Here is a 20,441-nt window from a genome sequence, read left to right as displayed (position 1 = left end):
TGTTATTGCTGCATTAGTGGTGAGGGTGGTGTCTTAAGTAATATTGCCAACTCCTGAGATATTTGGTAGTTTTCTTAAAGCCCCAGCTCCTGGAATCATGTGACTACATGAGAATCTCAACTTTCATTTAAAAAAAAAGAAGTAATTTCTGAAGCTTGAACAGATGACCAGAGTATGCTCTAAAAGCTTGAAAACTACAAGGCGAATAAAAAGAACCCCTCACATTTTTTTTATTTTGGGGGTCTAACTCATGTTTTTGGAACAATGTGGTTGACAATAATGCTCAAGGTTTAATAGCATTCACTCAGCTCTTCAGTATACAGGCTTATTTGCTCAGCCAAACAGCATCACAACCAACTACATTGCTCTTATGGACTTAATTTTGAATAACACAAAATGCGACGGTCTAAAACGGGATTAGTCAATTGGTAACTTGTCAACATAAGCAAACTATAATTTAATAAACTACATGTGTTAGGAATTACATTTGCATAATCATTTTAGGCAATGTTGTACACCTTTCTTGGTTGTTAATACCCTCCCTACATGATACCCTTAAGAAATAAGACATGCTAGATTCTGCATTTCTGGGTGATAATAGCATGCCTCAAGGGGTGTGGTAAGGCAGCAGGCCAAACCCAAGAAGTGTGATAATCCCACAGAAATTGTGTGGACTGTTCTGTTGCTATCATGAAGTTTACAAAGAAAATGTGGAAGCCAGTTACAGTTAGGCATGTGTTTTTTCTGTTCTAGGCATTATTTAGTTGGTTATAACAAGAGTTTCTCAACCAGCCGTCCAGGGGCCTCTGGGGGCCCACAAGCAGCTTTTAGGGGGTCCTCCAAAATAAAACAGAAAGCAAGGCTGGCGTTAGACTTGCTGGGAACCAGGGAAGGAAGCCGAAGCCCCGGCGTGTGGGGCTGAAGCCCAAGCAACTTAGATCGGGTCACAGATTATTTCAACATGTCATAGTTTAATCATGAACTCTAGCAAGGAGAATATAACATTTAATTAACTATTTAAAACTAGTAATTATAAAGGCCCTATCTAAATCTATGTCATACTTGGAAATTATTTTCCTCTTTAAAAAAAAAATCTGGCAATTTTATAATTAAAAAGGAAAGACAATTTACATAAATAATTTTATCAATGAAAACACATAAAAATAAGATACCTATCCTGATCGCTCAACACCTCTGACTTGGGGCCCCAGGCAGTTGCCCTGGTTGTTACCCCCTAACACCAGCTCCTCTTTTAATCTACTGGATATGCAAAAAAAAAACAGTTGTTGTGGCACAGGTGGGCCACAGAATTTTTATAGCATGTTGGGGTGCCTCAGAAAGAAAAAGGTTGAGAATTGCTTGGTTATGAGATCCTTGGTAACTAGTCAGAAACCTGTGTGTCCAAAGTACTGAAACTTAAATTGATGCCTTTGTGGGAAACTATATTTTGCTAGACCAATTTACATTTTATATTTCATAAAAAGATCAGCAGTAATGTTAAAAATCATTAGTTTCCATGGCACTACTAAACATACAGAATAATTTTATTTATAAGTAATCTTCTAGCCCCCTCCCTTCCCAAGTTCTTTCACATGCTTGGGGTACTCAAAAATACAGTTAAAATGTTCTCAAAGCCAGCAAAATATCTGTAATCAAAACAACACCTTAAAACTTTCAACAGGAAAATGAAAAGGGAATAATGGGAGGTAGTAAATAAGAGGTTAATCAGTGGTGGGGGGGAAAACATTTGGGACAAAGGGAAAAGGATGGATATTTTCTAAAGTACCCAGTGTTTGCCTAATGCTGCTGCTATGAAGTTGATAGTAAAACTCTCAATGACTTGAGTGGGAGCTGTTAGCCCAACTCAAAGAGCTCTTGAAAGTCTCACTCTAAATGTTTAAAAGTGAACAAAAGGATGTTTGCTCCCATTGTCATACACTGAGACAGATGTCAAAACAGAACAAATATTATGTGTTGGGATGTGCTGCTGCAAAGACCTGGTGGCTCACAGGCTTCATGTGTTATGGTGGGATCCCTAAAAGGGGATGTATTGACTACCAATAAAGTATGACTAAACTTAACTTTTTAATTACTCTTCTTTATTATGAAATCATAAAAATGTAGGCCCAGAGAGGACCTTGAGAGGTCATCTAGTCCACCCCCTACACTGAGGCAGCACCAAGTATACCTCTTAGACCATCACTAAGAGGTGTTTGTCTTAGCTGTTGTTAATAACCTCCAATGATGGGGTTCCACAAGCTCCCTTGGAAGCCTGTTCTAGAACTTAGCTATTCTGATAGTTAGTTTTTCCTGATATCTGACCGAAATCTCCCTTGCTCCCGATCAAGGGACTTCTTGTCCCCTTCAGTGGACATGGAAAGCATATGAGCCCTAAGCATATTTGAAGACTTTTGTAGGTTCCCCCCTCAGTCTTTTCTGAAAATTAAACATGTCCAGGTTTTTTAAACCTTTCCTCATAGATCAAGTTTTCTACACGAGTTGTTCTCAAACTAGGGCCGCCACTTGTTCAGGGAAAGCCCCTGGGGGGGCCGGGCCGGTTTGTTTGCCTGCTGCGTCCGCATGTTCGGCCGATCACAGCTCCCACTGGCCGTGGTACGCTGTTAAAGGCCAATGGGGGCTGTATGAAGGGTGGCCAGCACATCCCTTGGCCTGTGCCGCCTCCCGCTAGATTAAATTTCCCCATGTTAAGTATCCTCACACCTTCTTGTCAGCTGTCTGAAATGGGCCACCTTGATTATCTCTACAAAAGTTTTTTTTTTCTCCTTCTGATAATAGCTCATCTTAATTGATTAGCCTCTTGGAGTTGGTATGGCAACTTCCACCTTTTCATGTTCTCTGTATGTGTATATATATATATATATGTGTGTGTATAATCTTCTTAATATATGTTCCATTCTATGCATCTGATGAAGTGGGCTGTAGCCCACGAAAGCTTATGCTCAAATAAATTGGTTAGTCTCTAAGGTGCCACAAGTACTCCTGTTTTTTTTTTTTTTTTGTGGATACAGACTAACACGGCTGCTACTCTGAAGTCTGAGATTAGTTTCTGCCTCCTCGGAGCATGAGTAGCTCCAGGGAAAGAAAGACCTCCCACTATAGAGTTTCCAATTGAATTCAAAGGAAGAAATGCCTGTGACTTTATCAATACCTCACACTACAGAATCCTGCATCCATAGCATGATTTTTCAGCTGGAGGTCTCTGACTGTTTCTGGTAAATTAATCATCAGTCTTTCAGTGGCTGGGCCCAAAGTATTTCCAAAATTTCTGCCAAAGATGGTTTAAAGAACTCTCATTACATTTATGTTTGGACAAATTGTAGCTATCAAAAAGGAATATGTGAGGAAGGTTATAGATGTTGCATTTTGAGTAAAAAGTTGGAGACCTAGACTTGGTCTACACTAAAAAGGTAGGTTGACTGTCACTCAGGGGTGTGAAAAATCCACTCCCCTGAGTGGGGTAGTTAACTCCTGTTGTAGGCAGCGGTAGGTTGGCAGAATAATTCTTCTGTTGATCTAACTACCACCTCTCAGGGAGGTGGATTACTGATAGCAACCCCTCCTGTCAGCGTAGGTAGTGTCTACGCTGAAGCGCTACAGGGGTGCAGATGTAGCGTTTCAAGTGTTGACAAGTCCCTAATATTATATGGTTTCTAACAGGATCAGTGGTTTACAGTATGAGTTTGGTCAAGTCAAGCAGAATTGTTTTTGTCAAGTACAACTGGTCAAAACTTTAGAAGGGAATCTTTGCTTATTTGTAGATTTTAGATATGCTTTTTAAAGTAAAACAAATTAATACGTGCAAAGAGGCATTCCTGTCAGGTACAGATGTGAACCTTTGCGACTGCTTATCTCTTCTGAGATGGAGAGGAGTTGTGAACAAAAAGCTAGTGGGCTTCATTTTATTCTTGCATGCACATGCATTTCTCCCATTGAAGTTTATGAGAACCACATCCGAGGACAGAATTTTGTCCAGTGTCTATACATAGTTGATGTTGTAGAGTTGAAAACCGTTTGTTGTGCTCTCCTGGTTTTCAGAGAGGAATTCTAGATTCATTGTGCATTATTGAGAACAGATGATGGGGTTGTCATGGTTTATCTCATCAAGTGGAAAGAAGGAGGATAACTGTTATAGAATCGATGTTCCTCATGTCTAGCTAGCGAACAGGAGCAGCAAATGGGAGTTTTGCGAGGGAGTTCTCCAGGTGAAAGAGGAGTGACTCTTACCCTTAGGTGAGTTTGTTGTCTGTCTCTGTCTGTCTTGTGCGCTTGCTTGCTTGCAGTGTGCCTGATTAATTGACATTTATAGTGTGGTCTGTTTGGGGGAGGCTATATGCTGAGCCCAGTGGTGTGCTAGGCAAAGCTGAGAGCTTCCTAAGGAAGCTCTCTAGCCTGCCATCCTTTGATCCCTAATTCCTTTAGGATCCCTTGACAAGGAGGGTGAGGGCGAGGGCTAACTCATGGAGAACAGGAGTTTAAAAAGCCAGTTTGTAAGAGACCAAAGGAGCTAACAAAGAGGATTTTTGTGAGGAAGTTTAGAGAGGGAGCATGAGAGCCAGATACACCTAATAAACATTCTCCTGTCCACCAGCTGACCCCTTCCCCCCACCCCTGCAAATGTTCCTTCCGGTTAAAGAACAAACAACCAAAAAGCCCCCAGCAAGAGTAAAAAAAAATGCAGGCAGAAGTCCAGCAGCAGAGTGAGGGCTATCCATTTTATTGCAGTGAATGTAGCATGTATGATTACCTGCCTTGTGGGCAGGTGGCGTGTGTGTGCATTCAGTGAAAGCAGTTCATGGCCCTCAGAGACAGAGTACGGGCTCTTGAGAACAGAGTGGCTGAACTGGAAAAGCTAAGGGATACCAGTACATAGGTGAGGTTTTTTGGGATATAATGGAGTATTCCCACCCCTGCTCTGTGTTGAGCCCCTCTCCTCGCCTGACAGCCTCTGTGTTGAGGAAGATCAATATCTTGGGGAAGGAGAGCATCAAGCGGGAGTAGAGGGAAACAATCTCATGGTTGGGACCCTCCTTCCAAAAGATATCCTGTTATCCTCTCGCGCTGAGGATACCTCTCTGGGGTGGGGGACCCCTGTTATTACGAAGACAGGTAATAGTAATGGAGGATATGATTATTAGAAATATATATAGTTGGGTTTGTGATGGCCAGGAGAACTGCATGGTGAATTACCTGCCTGGTGTGAAGTTTGTAGATCTCTCAGGACATTTAGACAGACTTGTGTAATGGGCTGGGGAGGAGCTGGTGGTCATGGTACATGTAGGTACCAGTGATATAGGGAAAGGTATGAGAGAGGAGTTGGAGGCCAAATTTAGGCTGGTAAGGAAGAAATTGAAGTCCAGGATCTCCATGGTAGCATTCTCTTAAATGTTTCCTGTTCCGCTTGCAGGGCTAGTTAGACTGGTAGAACTGCAGAGTCTCAATAAGTGGATGAGACTGTGGTGTTCCTAGCAGGGATTTATGTTTATTTTGAATTGGGGAACCTTTTGGGAAATGAGGAGCTTGTACAGAAAGGATGGGCTCCACCTAAACCAAAAAGGAACCAAATTGCTGGCTTGTAAAATTATAAAGGTCGTAGAAGAGGAGTTCTTAGACTACGGGCTGGGGAAAAGCTGACAGGTACAGAGGAGTATGCGAATTAGATAGACATCTCTTAAGGGATGATTTTGTTAAAGGGATTATTGTAGTAAAGAGGAGGGGACAGAAGTTGATGAAGTACAGGTCGGAACTGAAAAGAAACAGTCAAATGAAAGTGTCCCATTCAGTTACATAATGTGAAGGCCTACAACTAAATATTTGTGGATGTGGCCCATATAACACATAAAAAGCTTCATATGTGGCCCACATGGTAAATAGGTTGAGAACCACTGAAATAGAGGGTCAGTGTTACACTGTACATAATCCAGTATACAATTATTTTCATTGTCCATTCTCTTTTAATACTTTTTTAAAAACTAGATAGACTAGTTTAGAAGTGTACTTTCTCGTGTGTTTATTTTATTTTGTTTTATTATTTGTATTTTCATAGAACCCTAAATCCCGAGTCACACGGCAGCACTCCATCATGAAGATGACTTAACATTTCTGTTGCATGATAAGATAAAACCAAAGGCCTAAATACACATGGTTAATTAAAACCCTTACTTCCTAAACGCCAAAGGAGCAGGGACTGTTTCTTGTACTACATCTTGCACAGTGCTGAGCGTTTGCACAAATACAATACTTAATAGTGACATTTCTGATTTTGGCTTAAGTTTAAATTGCAGTAAAGACTAGAATATTTAAAACAAAAACACTAATTTTAATACAGTATTTGCTCAAAGCATCTTCGCATCCAGTGGTTTTCTTCCTTTCTGTTTTGTATGAGTTTTATGTAAGTAAAAATGTATCCCATTTTGCATTATTTCAGATCATATGCAAAAAGTAGTTATGGAAGAAGTGAAATGAGGGCCTGATGCAATACAAAAATTAGATGGAAGTCTGCAGAAATAAGTTATTGTAACAGTAATTTATTTTTGCACCTAAAGTAAGAAAGGTACCATATACACATTCCTTATCTCCTGCTGAATGGAAACATGTAATTAACTTCTAATTTTCTTGGAACCTTGTAAAGTTTTATATGATTTGCCTCTTTACTTTTATTAGAAGTACATAACCCCGTTTTCCTATTGCTTATATGATTTATGGTAAATCATAGTTAATGACACTGACTTCAGAGGCGTTTTGTAGGTGTAAGTCTAGTGTAAATGGGAGAAGAGTCAGGCCCCTAAGACAAAACAGCCCAGTTGAAGACATCTCTATGTTAGAAAATACATTTATCTGAAATAGTCCAAATTTGTTGATATTCAGGGCACCATTTATTTATAGAAGTTTATGAGGAAGTGCAAAATACCATCCCTTACCAAAAGCTTGAGTAAACAGGTGGACTGTGCGCTCTACCTTAAAGATTAGTCAATCACACGTGTGTCCTATCATGTGGGTATTACACAGGAAGACACAGACTGAAGGGACAGGTTATGGAACAGTAGGTCTGAATCGCTGGTCTGAACTCAACCAGAGGAGGCTTAGCATTTTTCCACACAAGATCGTTTGGGAGTGTGAGGGAGTGAGTTGTTTCTTATGTGACCGTATATTTAATTTGTGTCAGAGGTGTTGAGCGATCAGGATAGGTATCTTATTTTTATGTGTTTTCATTGATAAAATTATTTATGTAAATTGTCTTTTCTTTTTAATAATAAAATTGCCAGATTTTTTTTTAAAGAGGAAAATAATTTGCAAGTATGACACAGATTTAGATAAGGCCTTTATAATTACTAGTTTTAAATAGTTAATCAAATGTTATTCTCCTTGCTAGAGTTCATGATTAAACTATGACATGTTGAAATAATCTGTGACCCGATCTAAACATCTGAATTCACTTTGTGCAATATGGCAAACAGCTGTATTTCAATTCAAAGCTAAAACAACTGTAGTACATTGACCCGTTGAAGATTACAGTAGGTTTTCAATTCCATGTTAGCTGTATTTATTGGAGAAAATTGATTTGAGAGTGCTTCTGCTTTTGACTTTGTTTTTAATGTCCGGAAGAAAGGAAATAGAACATGCGGATGATGGGACTTTGATGTGTAAAGAAGTTAATTATCTAAACCATCAAACAAAATGTGGGCTGGGGAAGTAATTATTTTAAAGGCTATGACAGGGCATGATGAGCTGTTGGTTCATCATGTCAAGAAAATGCTGTACACCTGCTTGATTTGAAAGTTAAATATTTTGGTTTTAGTAGGAAGACAGTGGTTTAATGAATGGATAGAGCTGGTATGCTCATAGTTCCTGATCCTGCAAAGATTTATGCAGGTAGGTAGTTCCATTGGATTTAATGGGACTGCTCATGTGTAAGTGTTTGCAGGATTGGAGCCTTAGCAAGTAATTGTGCTGACACAAAACACGTGGGCATAAATGACACCCTGACACTGAAAGTTACACTTCTGGGTGGAACCCTTTGCAGGATTGTGGCCTATGTGCACAATTATTTTGGAAGAGTCCCACTAAAGTCAGTAGGATTACTTGTATGCAAGGCAGTACTGCCAAGGCAGTACTGAAATGTTCAAAAATCATTAGCTCAAAACTCATGAGATGTAACTTTTATTTGTCTTTGTTTGCTGTTTAGTGTCTGAGCTTTAGTGAGTCTCACTTTCAAGCTTTTCTCTGCAGTCATAGGGCTAGAATTTTTTTTTAAATAAAAGGTAAGATGATCACATAATCACTTGTCTCCAGGGTGGTGAGCTTTAAGTAAAGCGCCAAATATCATGAGAGTTGGCAATGCTGGTAAGGGATAGCCATGTCTGTAACAATTATTAATGTGAACATGGGCTGCCTGATTGGCCCTTACTTAGTGAGTGGGAGGGAAATAAAGACTGCATGCCATGCACTTAATTTTTTTTGACAAACCCTAATAATGTTACAGTCTCAGTCCTGTAAAATCCCAGTCCTGCAGACACTTGCATGTATAACTTTCCTCCGCAATATAATTATTAATATTCATTAATGAAGTGAATAAAACTGTGCTTAAAATTAAGCATGCGTGTTTTCAGGATTGGGGCCTTATCTTCTTAATCATTAACTTTAATAATATTTTCTTTAAAATTTTTAAGGGCAAGAAAATTCTAGCCAAAAACTAGTGTTAATGCCTTGCACAGCTTTACTGAATTGTATTTCTACTTCTCTATGACCTTTCGATTTAAGAATTTTGACATTATCATAAGAGTGGATATACATATTTTGAGTTATTAAAATTAGACATTAACTGTTAAATAAATAATAAAATAAAGAATAATAAGCAAAATGCGTAAAACAAAAGTAAGACTAAATATACTCTTGATTTAAATTTCCAAGTCTGTGGGTCTTTGGTACACCTCCAATGTTTAGAAGCACTATGCTAGAAGTAACACATAATCTTCCTTTACACTTACAGGCAAGTTTATTGCATTTTTTTTAAACTCACTAATTTTACTGTTTAGGTTTGAGACTAATGGTAACTGCTGACCAAGGCCCTGGTCCTCAGAACACTTGAAATAGTATGTGTGCCTACTCATATGACTAAAGTCAGACTTCAGTGCAACTAAATATGTGAGTAAAGTTAAACATGTGCTTGTGTTTGTAGTGTGAGAACCTAAATTACAATGTTCTGGAAAATAAGTGGAAGTCGTCTCTTAAACTATACGTGAAAGCATTAATATAAAACAGTTTACTCTAGTGTTTTAGATATAGGTGTATATTATAAGTTTCTCTATTTGATGCATCTGGGTGCTATGTATCCTTAATCTTTTTATTGTAACCATAATTATAACAGGTTTCAGAGTAGCAGCCATGTTAATCTGTATCAGCAAAAGGAACAGGAGTACTTGTGGCACCTTAGAGACTAACCAATTTATTTGAACATAAGCTTTCGTGGGCTACAGCCCACTTCATCGGATGCATAGAATGGAACACATAGAAGATATTTATACATACAGAGAACAGGAAAAGGTGGAAGTACCACATTACCATGGAAAATATGTTACATATTCAAAAGACTTAATATCTTTCTTTTAAAAAAAATATATATATAGTAATGAACCACATGAAGCGTTAGTGTTGGAAAGAAGGCTTCGTATACACTTTGTATTGTTCAGCTTCTTTTTTTTAAAAGCATAGGTTAAAGGTAAAATTATAACTGGGAAATGACTGACTGAAAACAAATGATATTAACATCTGCATTTTATTATTACAACTACTACTACTAACAACATAAGAAATGAGCAGATCTTGGATAAGTGAAGGTTTACCAGCTCTTAGCAAACCAGACAGGAGAAAAAATATACTGTGAGTGTCTTCTGTTTATCAGAAGACATTCATGGTGCCTGGAATATTTTAGTGTTGCTAAATGTTGTTTGGCGGTAAAAACAAGACACGCAAGAGTATCTATTTTCGCATATAGAAATATACTTGGATAACGTTTGACTCTTTATATTGCTTCTAATGAGTGGTGTTTAAAACATGAACTTGTGTGTTTATTTTTAATTATGTTGACTCAGTTTATTAAGTTAATTTTATTATTTGGTGGTCTTCATGAAATATCCATGTTATGCATTGTCTGGTAGTTCTTTGGTTAGTTTTCAGTAAATTAAGATTATAGATGACATGATTTAAAGATATTTTGACTTGCATTTTATTAGAGAGGAAAAATAGAAAGCTAAATTAGTATATGTGGTCTGGTTAGAGTAGAACTGAGTCCATGTTTCAACTTGGAATAAACTTTTAATTTTACAGAAATTCTGTCAGGAAAACCATTAAACATTTAAAAATTTTTTTTTGTTCATTTTGTATTCCTGCTTTTTACAGATACTGGATCATACATAAAGCTGAAAATAGTGCAAAGTGGGTAAATCAGATTTAAAGTTGAATATCTCACTGTTGAGTTCATTCACATTTCTTACTGTCTTATTTTTTAGAAATTCAGTATTTAGTTTCAATACTGTAAGGACCTTAGTCACTCCAATGAAGATTAAGCTACAGTGAACTGAGGCTACTTTCCTTCTGAATGAAAGCTACGTTTAATGCACTTTAACTTCACAGCTATATTTAATTCATCTTCTCTCCCTATGTAGACAAACCCTATATGAATAAGGTCCCTATGGGATTTGGTTACTGCATGAGCTGAAGGTTATGCGCTTCTGTTGGAAGACTGGGCCTACGAAAGGCACATATATAGCCCATAATAATGTGAGCTCTTGAATAGATATTGAGATAAGCTTGCATTGTTGCTTTTTGAATGGCTCCCTCAGTTTATTTAAAAAAAACGAAAGCCAGTGGAGAAGTGTGAACACACATAAGTACTCAACACACACTTTCAATGAGGCTAGTTGCAGTGATTGCTGACCACAGTTTATATTTTATTGATAATACAGGTGGCAACTCAAATAGGCTTCTCTTCTACATTGAAAAGGCTTTTATATGTATTATTATATGTCTTGCCTGAATTGCTTTTTTCCTTCTGAATCCGTAATGCAAAGCAAGGGTACGTAGCAGTCATTAAGGTGAAACTATTACAATTATTATTGATTCCTCTTATGTATCTATTTACTAAAATGAACAGTGTGGTTTTCTCAATTTGTCCTGTAATAGAGGAGAAAATAATTTTCTTGTAGCGCTGAATGAAAGATGTTATTAACTTCAACATGAAACATAGTATGGTAGGTTGGATATTTTAAACCACATATACTTTGTGAAGTGGTTTATAGTTGCTGCCATTTCCAAGATCCCCTGTTTATTAAATTAAATATGTTTGCAAGCTCTATTGTTTCTTTTTGTTTACTCAGATGAGCAATATTGCAGCTAGCCCGATGTCAAATGTTGCCTCTTCAAGCAGTGGAAGAGGGACAGGGAAATCAACAAGCTTTACTCCTGAACTGCAAAGTATGATGTAAGTAAGCTATCCAAATATTTTGGACTGTTTGCATTTTGAATGTGTGTTTTTTGTCATTCTCTAAGAAAATAGGGCAGAAGAACAGATACATATGATGGCTATCCCATTGTTTATATTTTTAAGACTCTAGGTAAATAAAATATTACCCACATTTGTTAAACTATAAACAGATTGAAAAACCCTACTAAATAATTGATATATTTTATGTATTGTATATGAAAATAAGTTGAGATCTGCATTTCTTAATTCGTCATCAAATAAGATACTATTAAAATAAAATTATTTTAAAAGTAACTTTTCATTATAGTTTTACCATAGCTTTTGGTGTTAATACAGAAAGATTTGTTAACTGGTGAGATAATGCCATTTATTATGGAATTAACATGCGTGGACCAGTTGGAACTGATTACAATTTAGTTTTGGTGGTGAGCAAAATTGTTATAAAGAGAAATGATTTATTATTCTAAAATGCCAATGGAATCTTAGAAACCTGATTAAGCAGAGTTGTAAGCTGTGATATTAGAAGGGTTTGTAGCTCTGTAACTTCTAAAATCTCACAAGACATTTAAATAGCCATTCACTCAATCTTTAAGACACTGCATAATCAAGAAGATTTCCTTACCTAAGGCTCTGTTCTACTTGATTAGTGGCCTATTACACTGGGCCAGGCTGCAAATCATGATTTGGTTGAAGGCAACCTATCCATCAGAGAGCTTGACCTGCCAGCACTGCCATTTTTTCCCTTTTATATGGGTCCAGGATACATTGATCTGCAGAGAGGGGGAGAACTCAGGCTAATGAGCTCTTCTTTCCCTATGGATCATTATTCCTGGTTTACCAGGCAGTTTAAAGAAAATTTCAGCCCAAGTCTGGAGAATATATCCTTTAAAACTGCAGATAGAGAACTGGGCTGGTAGCCCAACTCCAAATTATGTGCAATTCTTTTATATATTATTATGAATATATTTTATCCAGTGTGTGTGTGTGTGTAGGGTGGGGGTGGTGGAAATTAGGGTGTACATGTATGCGTTGCTGAGTTCAGCTGTACTTAAAGGGGAGCTGTGCTGTATGAAATCTTGTTGGAATATTTAGAAGGATTTTTTTTTTCCCCACTGATTTCTCTGCTAGATTTTCAGTTCTTAGAAAGCTAGCGCCGGAGTGCCAGTAAGTAAACCTGTTCCATTAAAAGATAATATTGGCCATTTTTGCCTGTCTTTACTAGTTAAAATTGCTGAAATTAAATTCTCAGCTCTGGAAAATAGTTTAACACTTCAATAGAAAATAAGATGAGGCAAAGTAGATTGGATTTAACAGGGAATACGTTTTGGACTATTGATTTTTATGTTGGCAGGATCCTTAAACTCTGAAGTAGAGGGGACTCGAAAACTTCTTTTTACTATGTGGTTTCATATACATCTACAGATTTTGTATGTCTGATTTCAGTCAAAAAGAATAATAGCTGAAAAGTCAACGTTCTATCTGTTTACAATGTCTGTCTGTCTCTCTCTCCATATATAGGCTTATAAAGTTTTAGATCTTGGTAACTTAGACCTTTTGTATCTTTTCCTTCTCTACTATACAGTAGGTACTGAGGATCAGCTTCATAAAAAACTGTTGAAACTCTAACTTGCATTATTTCTGTAATGTCCTCTGTAGAATATGTTGTGTATCTCAAAGCTGAATGTTGCTCCTCTGGTAAACATTACACTTGGCTTCTTAATGTTACAGAAATTTATCAGATGTGATGTACCATATTAGAAGAAAATCACCTATCTCCTGCTTTTAGTTTTCACCTTCTTTCTGTTTCTTCTATTCATTAACAGGCTCTATTAGGGTTTAAAAAACTTACTTTGGGACATGTCTAACTTTAAATGATAGCTTGACTGACCGTTTAGCTGTGTTTGCATTTTACTGGAGAAGAGCATGTTCCCAGATAAGGGCATGACAGGACTCTCCAACAATACTTAGTAATATGCCATTTCCTTAAGTCTGTTTTCCATATTTGGCAATTTTGATGGGAGGAGTTACTCAGCTCTTCAGCACAGTGGTTTTCAATCAGGTGTACATTTACCCCCTGGGGGTACACAGAGGTTTTCCAGGGGATACATCAACTCATCTAGATAGTTGCCTAGTTTTACAACAGGCTACGTAAAAAGCACGAGTGAAGTCAGTACAAATTAAAATTTCATGCAGACAATGACTTGTTTATACTGTTTTATATACTATACACTGAAGTGTAAGTACAATGTTTATATTCCAGTTGATTTATTTTATAATTATATGGTAAAAATGAGGAAGTAAGCAATTTTTCAGTAATAGTGGGCAGATTTTTATGTCTGATTTTTGTAAGCAAGTAGTTTTTAAGTGAGGTGAAACTTGGGGGTACTCAAGACAAATCAGACTCCTGAAAGGGTTATAATAGTCTGGAAAGGTTAAGAGCATATTTAGAAGTAACTGCCAAAAAGTGGAAGGTCTAATTCTGTTTTCAGTTAGATGCAATGAGGATGGAAGTTTTAGAATCTTGTAGGTAGGTGGGTAGACTGTGATGTATTTCAGTATATAATTGAAATGAGATGTTCTGTTTTCCACGTGCTGCACCTTTCGAGCTAGAGGAATCCTGACTGCTAGCTAGCTCAATTATGAGGCATCTGCTGTTTTGTGTATCTTTAGTGATGTAGAGAGTTGGTGACTCAGTGTGTTCTCTTTCATGGAGACTTTATATATATTTTGTTTTTCTTAAACCTAAAATAACTGTTATCTGCACCGAAAATGCATGTTTTCTCCCCACACAAAGAACAAACCTAAGTGATCATCTTTTGGACTCCAGAATCAAGGGCAGGCCATGAGTTTAGGGAGCCAAAGAAGTCTATGCAGCTTCTTTAGGTCAGTGTCTGATGAACCTATATTTTATTTAATTGGTCACTTCCTGATTCAGTGCTTTTGAAATTCTCCTGCCCGCCAGCATACACATGATTTCTGTCAGAATGTAGAAGTTATTATTGGCCATATAAGTGGAAGAAACAGACATTTTTCTTCTGAACAAGCTCTGAAACAGTTGCTACTTTAGAAATTATACAAACAAGTCATCTGTGTTCTGAGATAATATTTTTCATAAACAATTTCACTGACATGGTAGGAATCAAAGTAACCCTTCCAATATAATCGGTTTATTAAAATTAAATTTTATTGTTTTCATATTAAAATATTTTTTTCTGCTAAAGTTTTGCCAGGGATGGACTATAAACAGAAAAATTACAGCTGTTTCTCTTGGCCTGTAGATTATGATGAGGTTACCACTTTAAAGAACCTTTCTGGGCACTGACAAATTAAGACATTTTTCATAAATTACATAATTTAGGAAGTTACAGATTCTCCCATTAAGCAATTTATAACAGAATCACACAGGCTTCTTAAGATCCTGGGAACTGTGGGAGGTGGGAGGAATACAATGTGCAAAACAAGGAACTATTTAAAAATGGCACTTCATTTAAAAAAAAAAATCAAAAACAAAAAAACCCCAACTGATAAGACATCTGTAACAATGTCCAGATGGGAAGTTACTGCGTGGCACTGTAGATTCACACCCTAGCTTGCCAGTTAGTGGTTTTATGTGTAGACAAGCCCAGAGTAACGCATATTAACTTGCAGCATCACCACCTTTGTTGAGCAATCTATGGGGTATCACTGAAGAGTTTGTCCCTCCTTGGCGAGAAAGGGAACTATCTCATCCCTTCCTGGGGGTTTGACTTTAACTCTCAAAGAATACACACACGCAAATTGTGACACAGAAGTACTGCTTCTCTGAATATGAATCCTACCATAGAGCATGAGAGAGCTTAATCTGGTAAAATGTTTTTCAGTTTTTCTGTTGATGTTTAGTACAATTTAAAACATTTGCTTACATGAGGAGAAATTGTAATATCAATTGCAACTAATTTTGTTCAAAAAGAAAAGGAGTACTTGTGGCATCTTAGAGACTAACAAATTTATTTGAGAATAAGCTTTCGTGAGCTACAGCTCTCTTCATCGGATGCATTCAGTGGAAAATACAGAGAGCTGTAGCTCACGAAAGCTTATTCTCAAATAAATTTGTTAGTCTCTAAGGTGCCACAAGTACTCCTTTTTGTGGATACAGACTAACACGGCTGCTATTCTGAAACCTAATTTTGTTCAGTATGTGAATTGTTATATCTATGTAAATGGTTTTTCAGGTGTAGTTAGTGGTAACACTAAACTACACTGGTATTTGGCTGTTGGAGACATATGGAGGTAAATAAAAGTAGTGCAGTGAGTAAAAAAATTGTACTGTAACTTGATATTAATCTTGATTTTAATCTGAGGGGTTTGCAATTATTTGGTATTTGATCTTGTAAACATTTAAAGTAACTTAATGCTATATGGATCTTGCTTTGACCCAGATTTCCTTTATTTATATCTGGTATGTGATTTCAGAACTTTTAGTACAGTAGTAGGTGTTAAAAAGAGTATAAAAGTTTCGGCAGATCCAGTGAACTGTGCTTATGTTTCTTATATAATTTAATTTGGTTGATCTACATCCTGTTTCAAACTAACCGGTAAAGCCCCGAGGTCTGTTTAATTTAAACAATAGCTTTAGCCCAGGAGAGAGACAGCCATTATGGATATTTTCACCTTGCAGATAAAATTCCAATTTGCACATGTAATTGGTCTGTCATCTATGATGTAAAATAAGTTGCATGTAGTATGGCTTTCTGGAACCTGTAATATTATTTGAAATATTGAACAACTATAGGACATTAGAGATTTTTTTTCTTCAGTGAAAGGTCTTGATGAATTAAATTTTGTTTGTAAGCAAGCCCAAATCTACCTAAAAGATTAATAATTTTCAACCATTTGGGCATAATCATTGAAATTAATTGTGGTCTTAGACCACAAAACTATGAAGAATCTGATCCTGTGTTCCTTGCATGTGCGCGCACACTCCTGGGTGGGAGTTTTGGTGCATCAGGAATGTTGGATTGGGCTCCATATTAGATAATTACCAACAAATTAACATTTCAAAACTTGTCCATAAATGTTTTCCAGTGGAGAAATTATATATTGAAAATTGGTATTTATTTACTGTAATATTAATGATGCAGAAATTAATGAGCTGATCCTACAAGGCCTTATTTGTTCATATGCTTAAGAGGACATGGGAATGATCCCATTGATATCAGATGTCTGTTGGATGGGCATTTGGTTGATAGTTTTGTTGAATTAAGCTGTATAAAACGCTAAATACTTTGTGTGTGTGCTGCACGTTGTGCATCACTACCTGCATGTTGATAGGCAATGGTAATATGAGTGGTGACTAGAGCTGGTTGGGGCATGTTTTGTTTTGATGAAAATTTTTGACCAAAGGAGAAAAAAGAGATTTTTTTCTTTAATATTTTTCCCAAAAAGTTTTTGGTTTTTTGTCACAACTGTGAAAACCAGATATGTTTGGCTGAAAACCAATTTTTCTTTCCGATTGCCAAAAACCAAAACACCTTTGTTTTTATAACAAAAACTCAAAAAGTAGTTGGAAATGGACACTCCTCAGGGAAAATTCTCTTGAAAAGAAAAAGGTAGTTTTTCATTTAAAATGAATTTTTTTGACCAATTCTACTAGTGACATCTGCATGTGGGTTGACTTTGAAGACTAGCTGCTTCCAGTAACTGTTGAGTAACGCTGAACTGCCCTCAATATATTTTTTGGGCAAAAGCTGTTTGATTTAAAGCTGTTTTTCTTGTTTTGTATTGTTTGAGTCCTCATTGTCCTGTTAGGAAAGTTCTGAATGCAGTTTTGGATTAAACCACAACTGCTCCTCCTTGCTTATGTAGTCATTTATCTTTATTTAGGAGGAAATACATGAGCAATTGATGCACTTATGGCTTGCCTCTGGTTTCAGCCCCTATTGTACAAAAAGCATCATTTGGAGGGAACCTGTATTCATGAAAAGCTTCTTTGAAGTCGGAGGGACTCTGAGCAGGTACACAGATCCATCTGCATGGAGAAAAGAAGTACTTGTGGCGCCTTAGAGAAATCTGTTAGTCTCTAAGGCGCCACAAGTACTCCTTTTCTTTTTGTGAATACAGACTAACACGGCTGCTACTCTGAAATCTGCATGGAGTCACTTGCAGGATCAAGGCCTTAAATATTACTTCTAATGCAGTATGTTTCTGATGTTAAAAGGTTATGTAGTAAGACTGCAAAGTGCACAATGAGATTAAAACTGTCTTAAAAACATACAATAGAAATTATTGAGGAAAAGGAGAAGACAACTTGCAAGAAACAGTTTTAAATATATCTAGAAGGTTTCAGTGGCACCGCAGCATTCTAGCAACTTCAAACAGCTACTGGGGCCCCTAGGAAGTTTATAGCGTTTCTAACTAAACACTAGGAAATCAGCTGTAGATAACAATCCCTTGTAGATAAGGCGATGGCCTGGATGATCTAATATGACTTTTCCATTTCTTTTCTTTATGATTCCATTAATCACAGTGAAAACGATTAAAAATGTGACCAGATTTTGACTTTTGCATGGAGAGTGAGCACTTAGAATATTTTCTCTGTCCATTAAGTACAATTTTAAAAAATATATAAATTAAGGTGGTAACTCCATTTTAGGTTTCTGATGACATGAACAAATAGCTTGGGTTATACTCCTGTGGTCTATGATATCAGAAACTCTTTATGAAACGATTGCTTAAATATATGCAGTTGGACGTATATTAGTCCTTACATTAGCTATTTCATTTTTTTGTATGATGTATTGTCTCTAAATCAGTACATTACAAGTTTTCTTATTTTCAACATACTGATTTAAATTCAAGAAATATAACAATCTGAAACTAATATAATCTAAGAATGGCTTCATACTCCTATTAATGGTATTCCTTGTTTCAAAATGGAATTGGATTAATATGATCATATTAGAGAACATAACATTTTGATATTTTATCTACGATTTTCTTATTTATTTTACTTTCCATAGTTGCTGAAAAAATATTCATTGACTTGATACTGAATTTAGAACTATTACCCCGTAGAAACTATTCTTCCTCGAAGTGTGAAAGAGTAGTATAAGAAATAATTCTTATTTTCAACTATTCCCATGTTTCTTTCCAGAAAAGCCTATATTGATATCTAACTTAGGCCTTGTTTACACTACAGAGTTTTGTCGACGCAAGTTACATCAACGTACAGCCAACACTATAATTAATCCACTGTTACATGTCCACACTATGCTCTTTGTGTCAGTGGAGTACATCCACAATAACATCTCTTGCATCGACACACAGAGCAGTTCACTGGGGGTACCAATCTCACCTTGCAACTGGCCGCAGGGTCTTTGGGAAGGGTTTGCAATGCCTCATCGGGGCAGTTGCAGCATCATACGATGAAGGTTTCTCAATCCCATCGCATCCTACTAGATTGCCAGCCGCTTTTCAACTTCCCTCGTAACCTGCAACCCAGCCATCTCTGTTAGAAAGCATGGTTCCTTCACTGCTGTTCAATATAATGCTGTGCATTATGAACACAAGGGTAGCCTGCTGGGGGATGCCTTGAAAGAGCATTTGAACACTGAGATACAATAAAGTGTGTTGGCGTAGTTTGTTTACACTGTGCAGTGAACATTGTAATGATTACTGTCTGCCCGAAAAGTAACACATTTTAAATCACCTTTTAAAGTATCACTCAGTAATATGACCAAACTGATATAATTGAATACTAACACAAGAAGCCCACAGAAGTGTGTGTGTGTGTGTGTGTGTGGTGGGGAGGAGGAGGTGTGTGACAAGGAGTGTGTGTGTGTGGGGTGGGGGAGAGTGAGTGTGTCGGCTCGTTGTCTCATTAAATTCAGACAGCAGACATAAGCCACCAATCCTGAGGCAGAAGCTGGTGTACAGACAGTTGATGCCCCCCCCATGTCCCCACATCCCACCTCAGTGGAAACCGGCGGCGGGAGGGTGAGACCCCAACCTTAGCTCCCACCTCCCTCCCTGGCTCTGTACAGCACATCAAGAGTCCCTACCCTCATTCCCTCAGCAGCAGCCTGCCAGCTGCTGTGGTCCTAGTGCCAGGGACAGCAGGATTCTGTGTTAATGTTTTGATTCTGTTATTCCCTCAGAGTTCTCCCACAGACCAAGGAGATCCACCCTCTCCCCTGTAGTCCAGGCAAGAGTGCATTTGCTGCTGGAAGCTGGCATGGTCAGCTGGGCAGTAGCAATGTGAGCTCTCCACACTAAGCAATTTCAAAACTTTCTGGGGCATTGAAAGGGTAGGGGCAAATGCCTGCATAGCTGGATGCAGGGCAGCAGAGTTCAAAATGGTGAGCAGAGTGGTCATGGTGGGCATTATGGGATACTTTGAGGAGGCCAGTTACAGCGACGTAACGAACGCTGTGTCTGCACTGATGCTTTGTCGATGTAACTTTGCTGCAAAAAGCTCTATGCCTCTCGCTGAGGTGGTTTTACTTTGTGGGCAAAACAGGAGTGTTTTGTCGGCAGGAGGAGCATTGTAGTGTGTACACCTCCACTGTTTTATTGACAAAAGTTGCTTTTTGCCAACAAAACTGTGTAGTGTAGATAAATCCTTAGTTTAAGATTGCGCCAGTGGGATTTACTATTTAAATGTTCACATTTCTTCTACTTTTGAAGAACATATTGAAATCATTTGGTGGTTTAGCTTCTACTTGTCCCTCGCTTCCAGAAAATTTTCTGGGGGAACTGTTAGTCTGAAATGGGATTAATTGTGAACCCATATTTCATTGCAAGTGAGACTCATAGAACAGATAGCTGTGTTCTAACGGTATTTATACAGGCTCCTATTTCTGAAGTATCTGAACACTTCTCCAGTATTTAAAAATAGAAATAACACTTTTCTCTTTCCTTCAAAGTCTGTAGGAGAAAGAGATTAGTTTATAGGGTGTCAGGT

At 37.4% G+C, this 20,441-nt stretch overlaps 2 protein-coding genes across 16 annotated transcripts in view; one reads left to right on the top strand and one right to left on the bottom strand.

Moving 5' to 3' along the window:
- SUPT3H (SPT3 homolog, SAGA and STAGA complex component) overlaps positions 1–20,441 on the top strand; it is a 470,398-nt gene that overhangs the window by 2,299 nt on the left and 447,658 nt on the right. For 8 of the 15 annotated variants that reach the window (XM_073335776.1, XM_073335772.1, XM_073335775.1 and 5 more), the window contains 2 exons: positions 11,394–11,497; positions 12,629–12,664. In XM_073335776.1, the coding sequence (XP_073191877.1) occupies positions 11,394–11,497; positions 12,629–12,664 (140 nt within the window). Of the gene's footprint in view, positions 1–9,053; positions 9,163–11,393; positions 11,498–12,628; positions 12,665–20,441 lie in introns of all 15 variants that reach the window. The other 7 variants (XM_073335768.1, XM_073335767.1, XM_073335766.1 and 4 more) reach the window with 3 other exon arrangements.
- The window catches only part of RUNX2 (RUNX family transcription factor 2), a 196,845-nt gene that overhangs the window by 133,757 nt on the left and 42,647 nt on the right, over positions 1–20,441 (bottom strand). The gene's annotated exons all lie outside the window — the stretch shown is intronic.

Source organism: Lepidochelys kempii, chromosome 3 (assembly GCF_965140265.1).
Source record: "Lepidochelys kempii isolate rLepKem1 chromosome 3, rLepKem1.hap2, whole genome shotgun sequence".
NCBI lineage: Eukaryota > Metazoa > Chordata > Testudines > Cheloniidae > Lepidochelys > Lepidochelys kempii.
The sequence above is the reverse complement of the archived record's forward strand: the minus strand, read 5'-3'. Positions and strand labels throughout refer to the sequence as shown.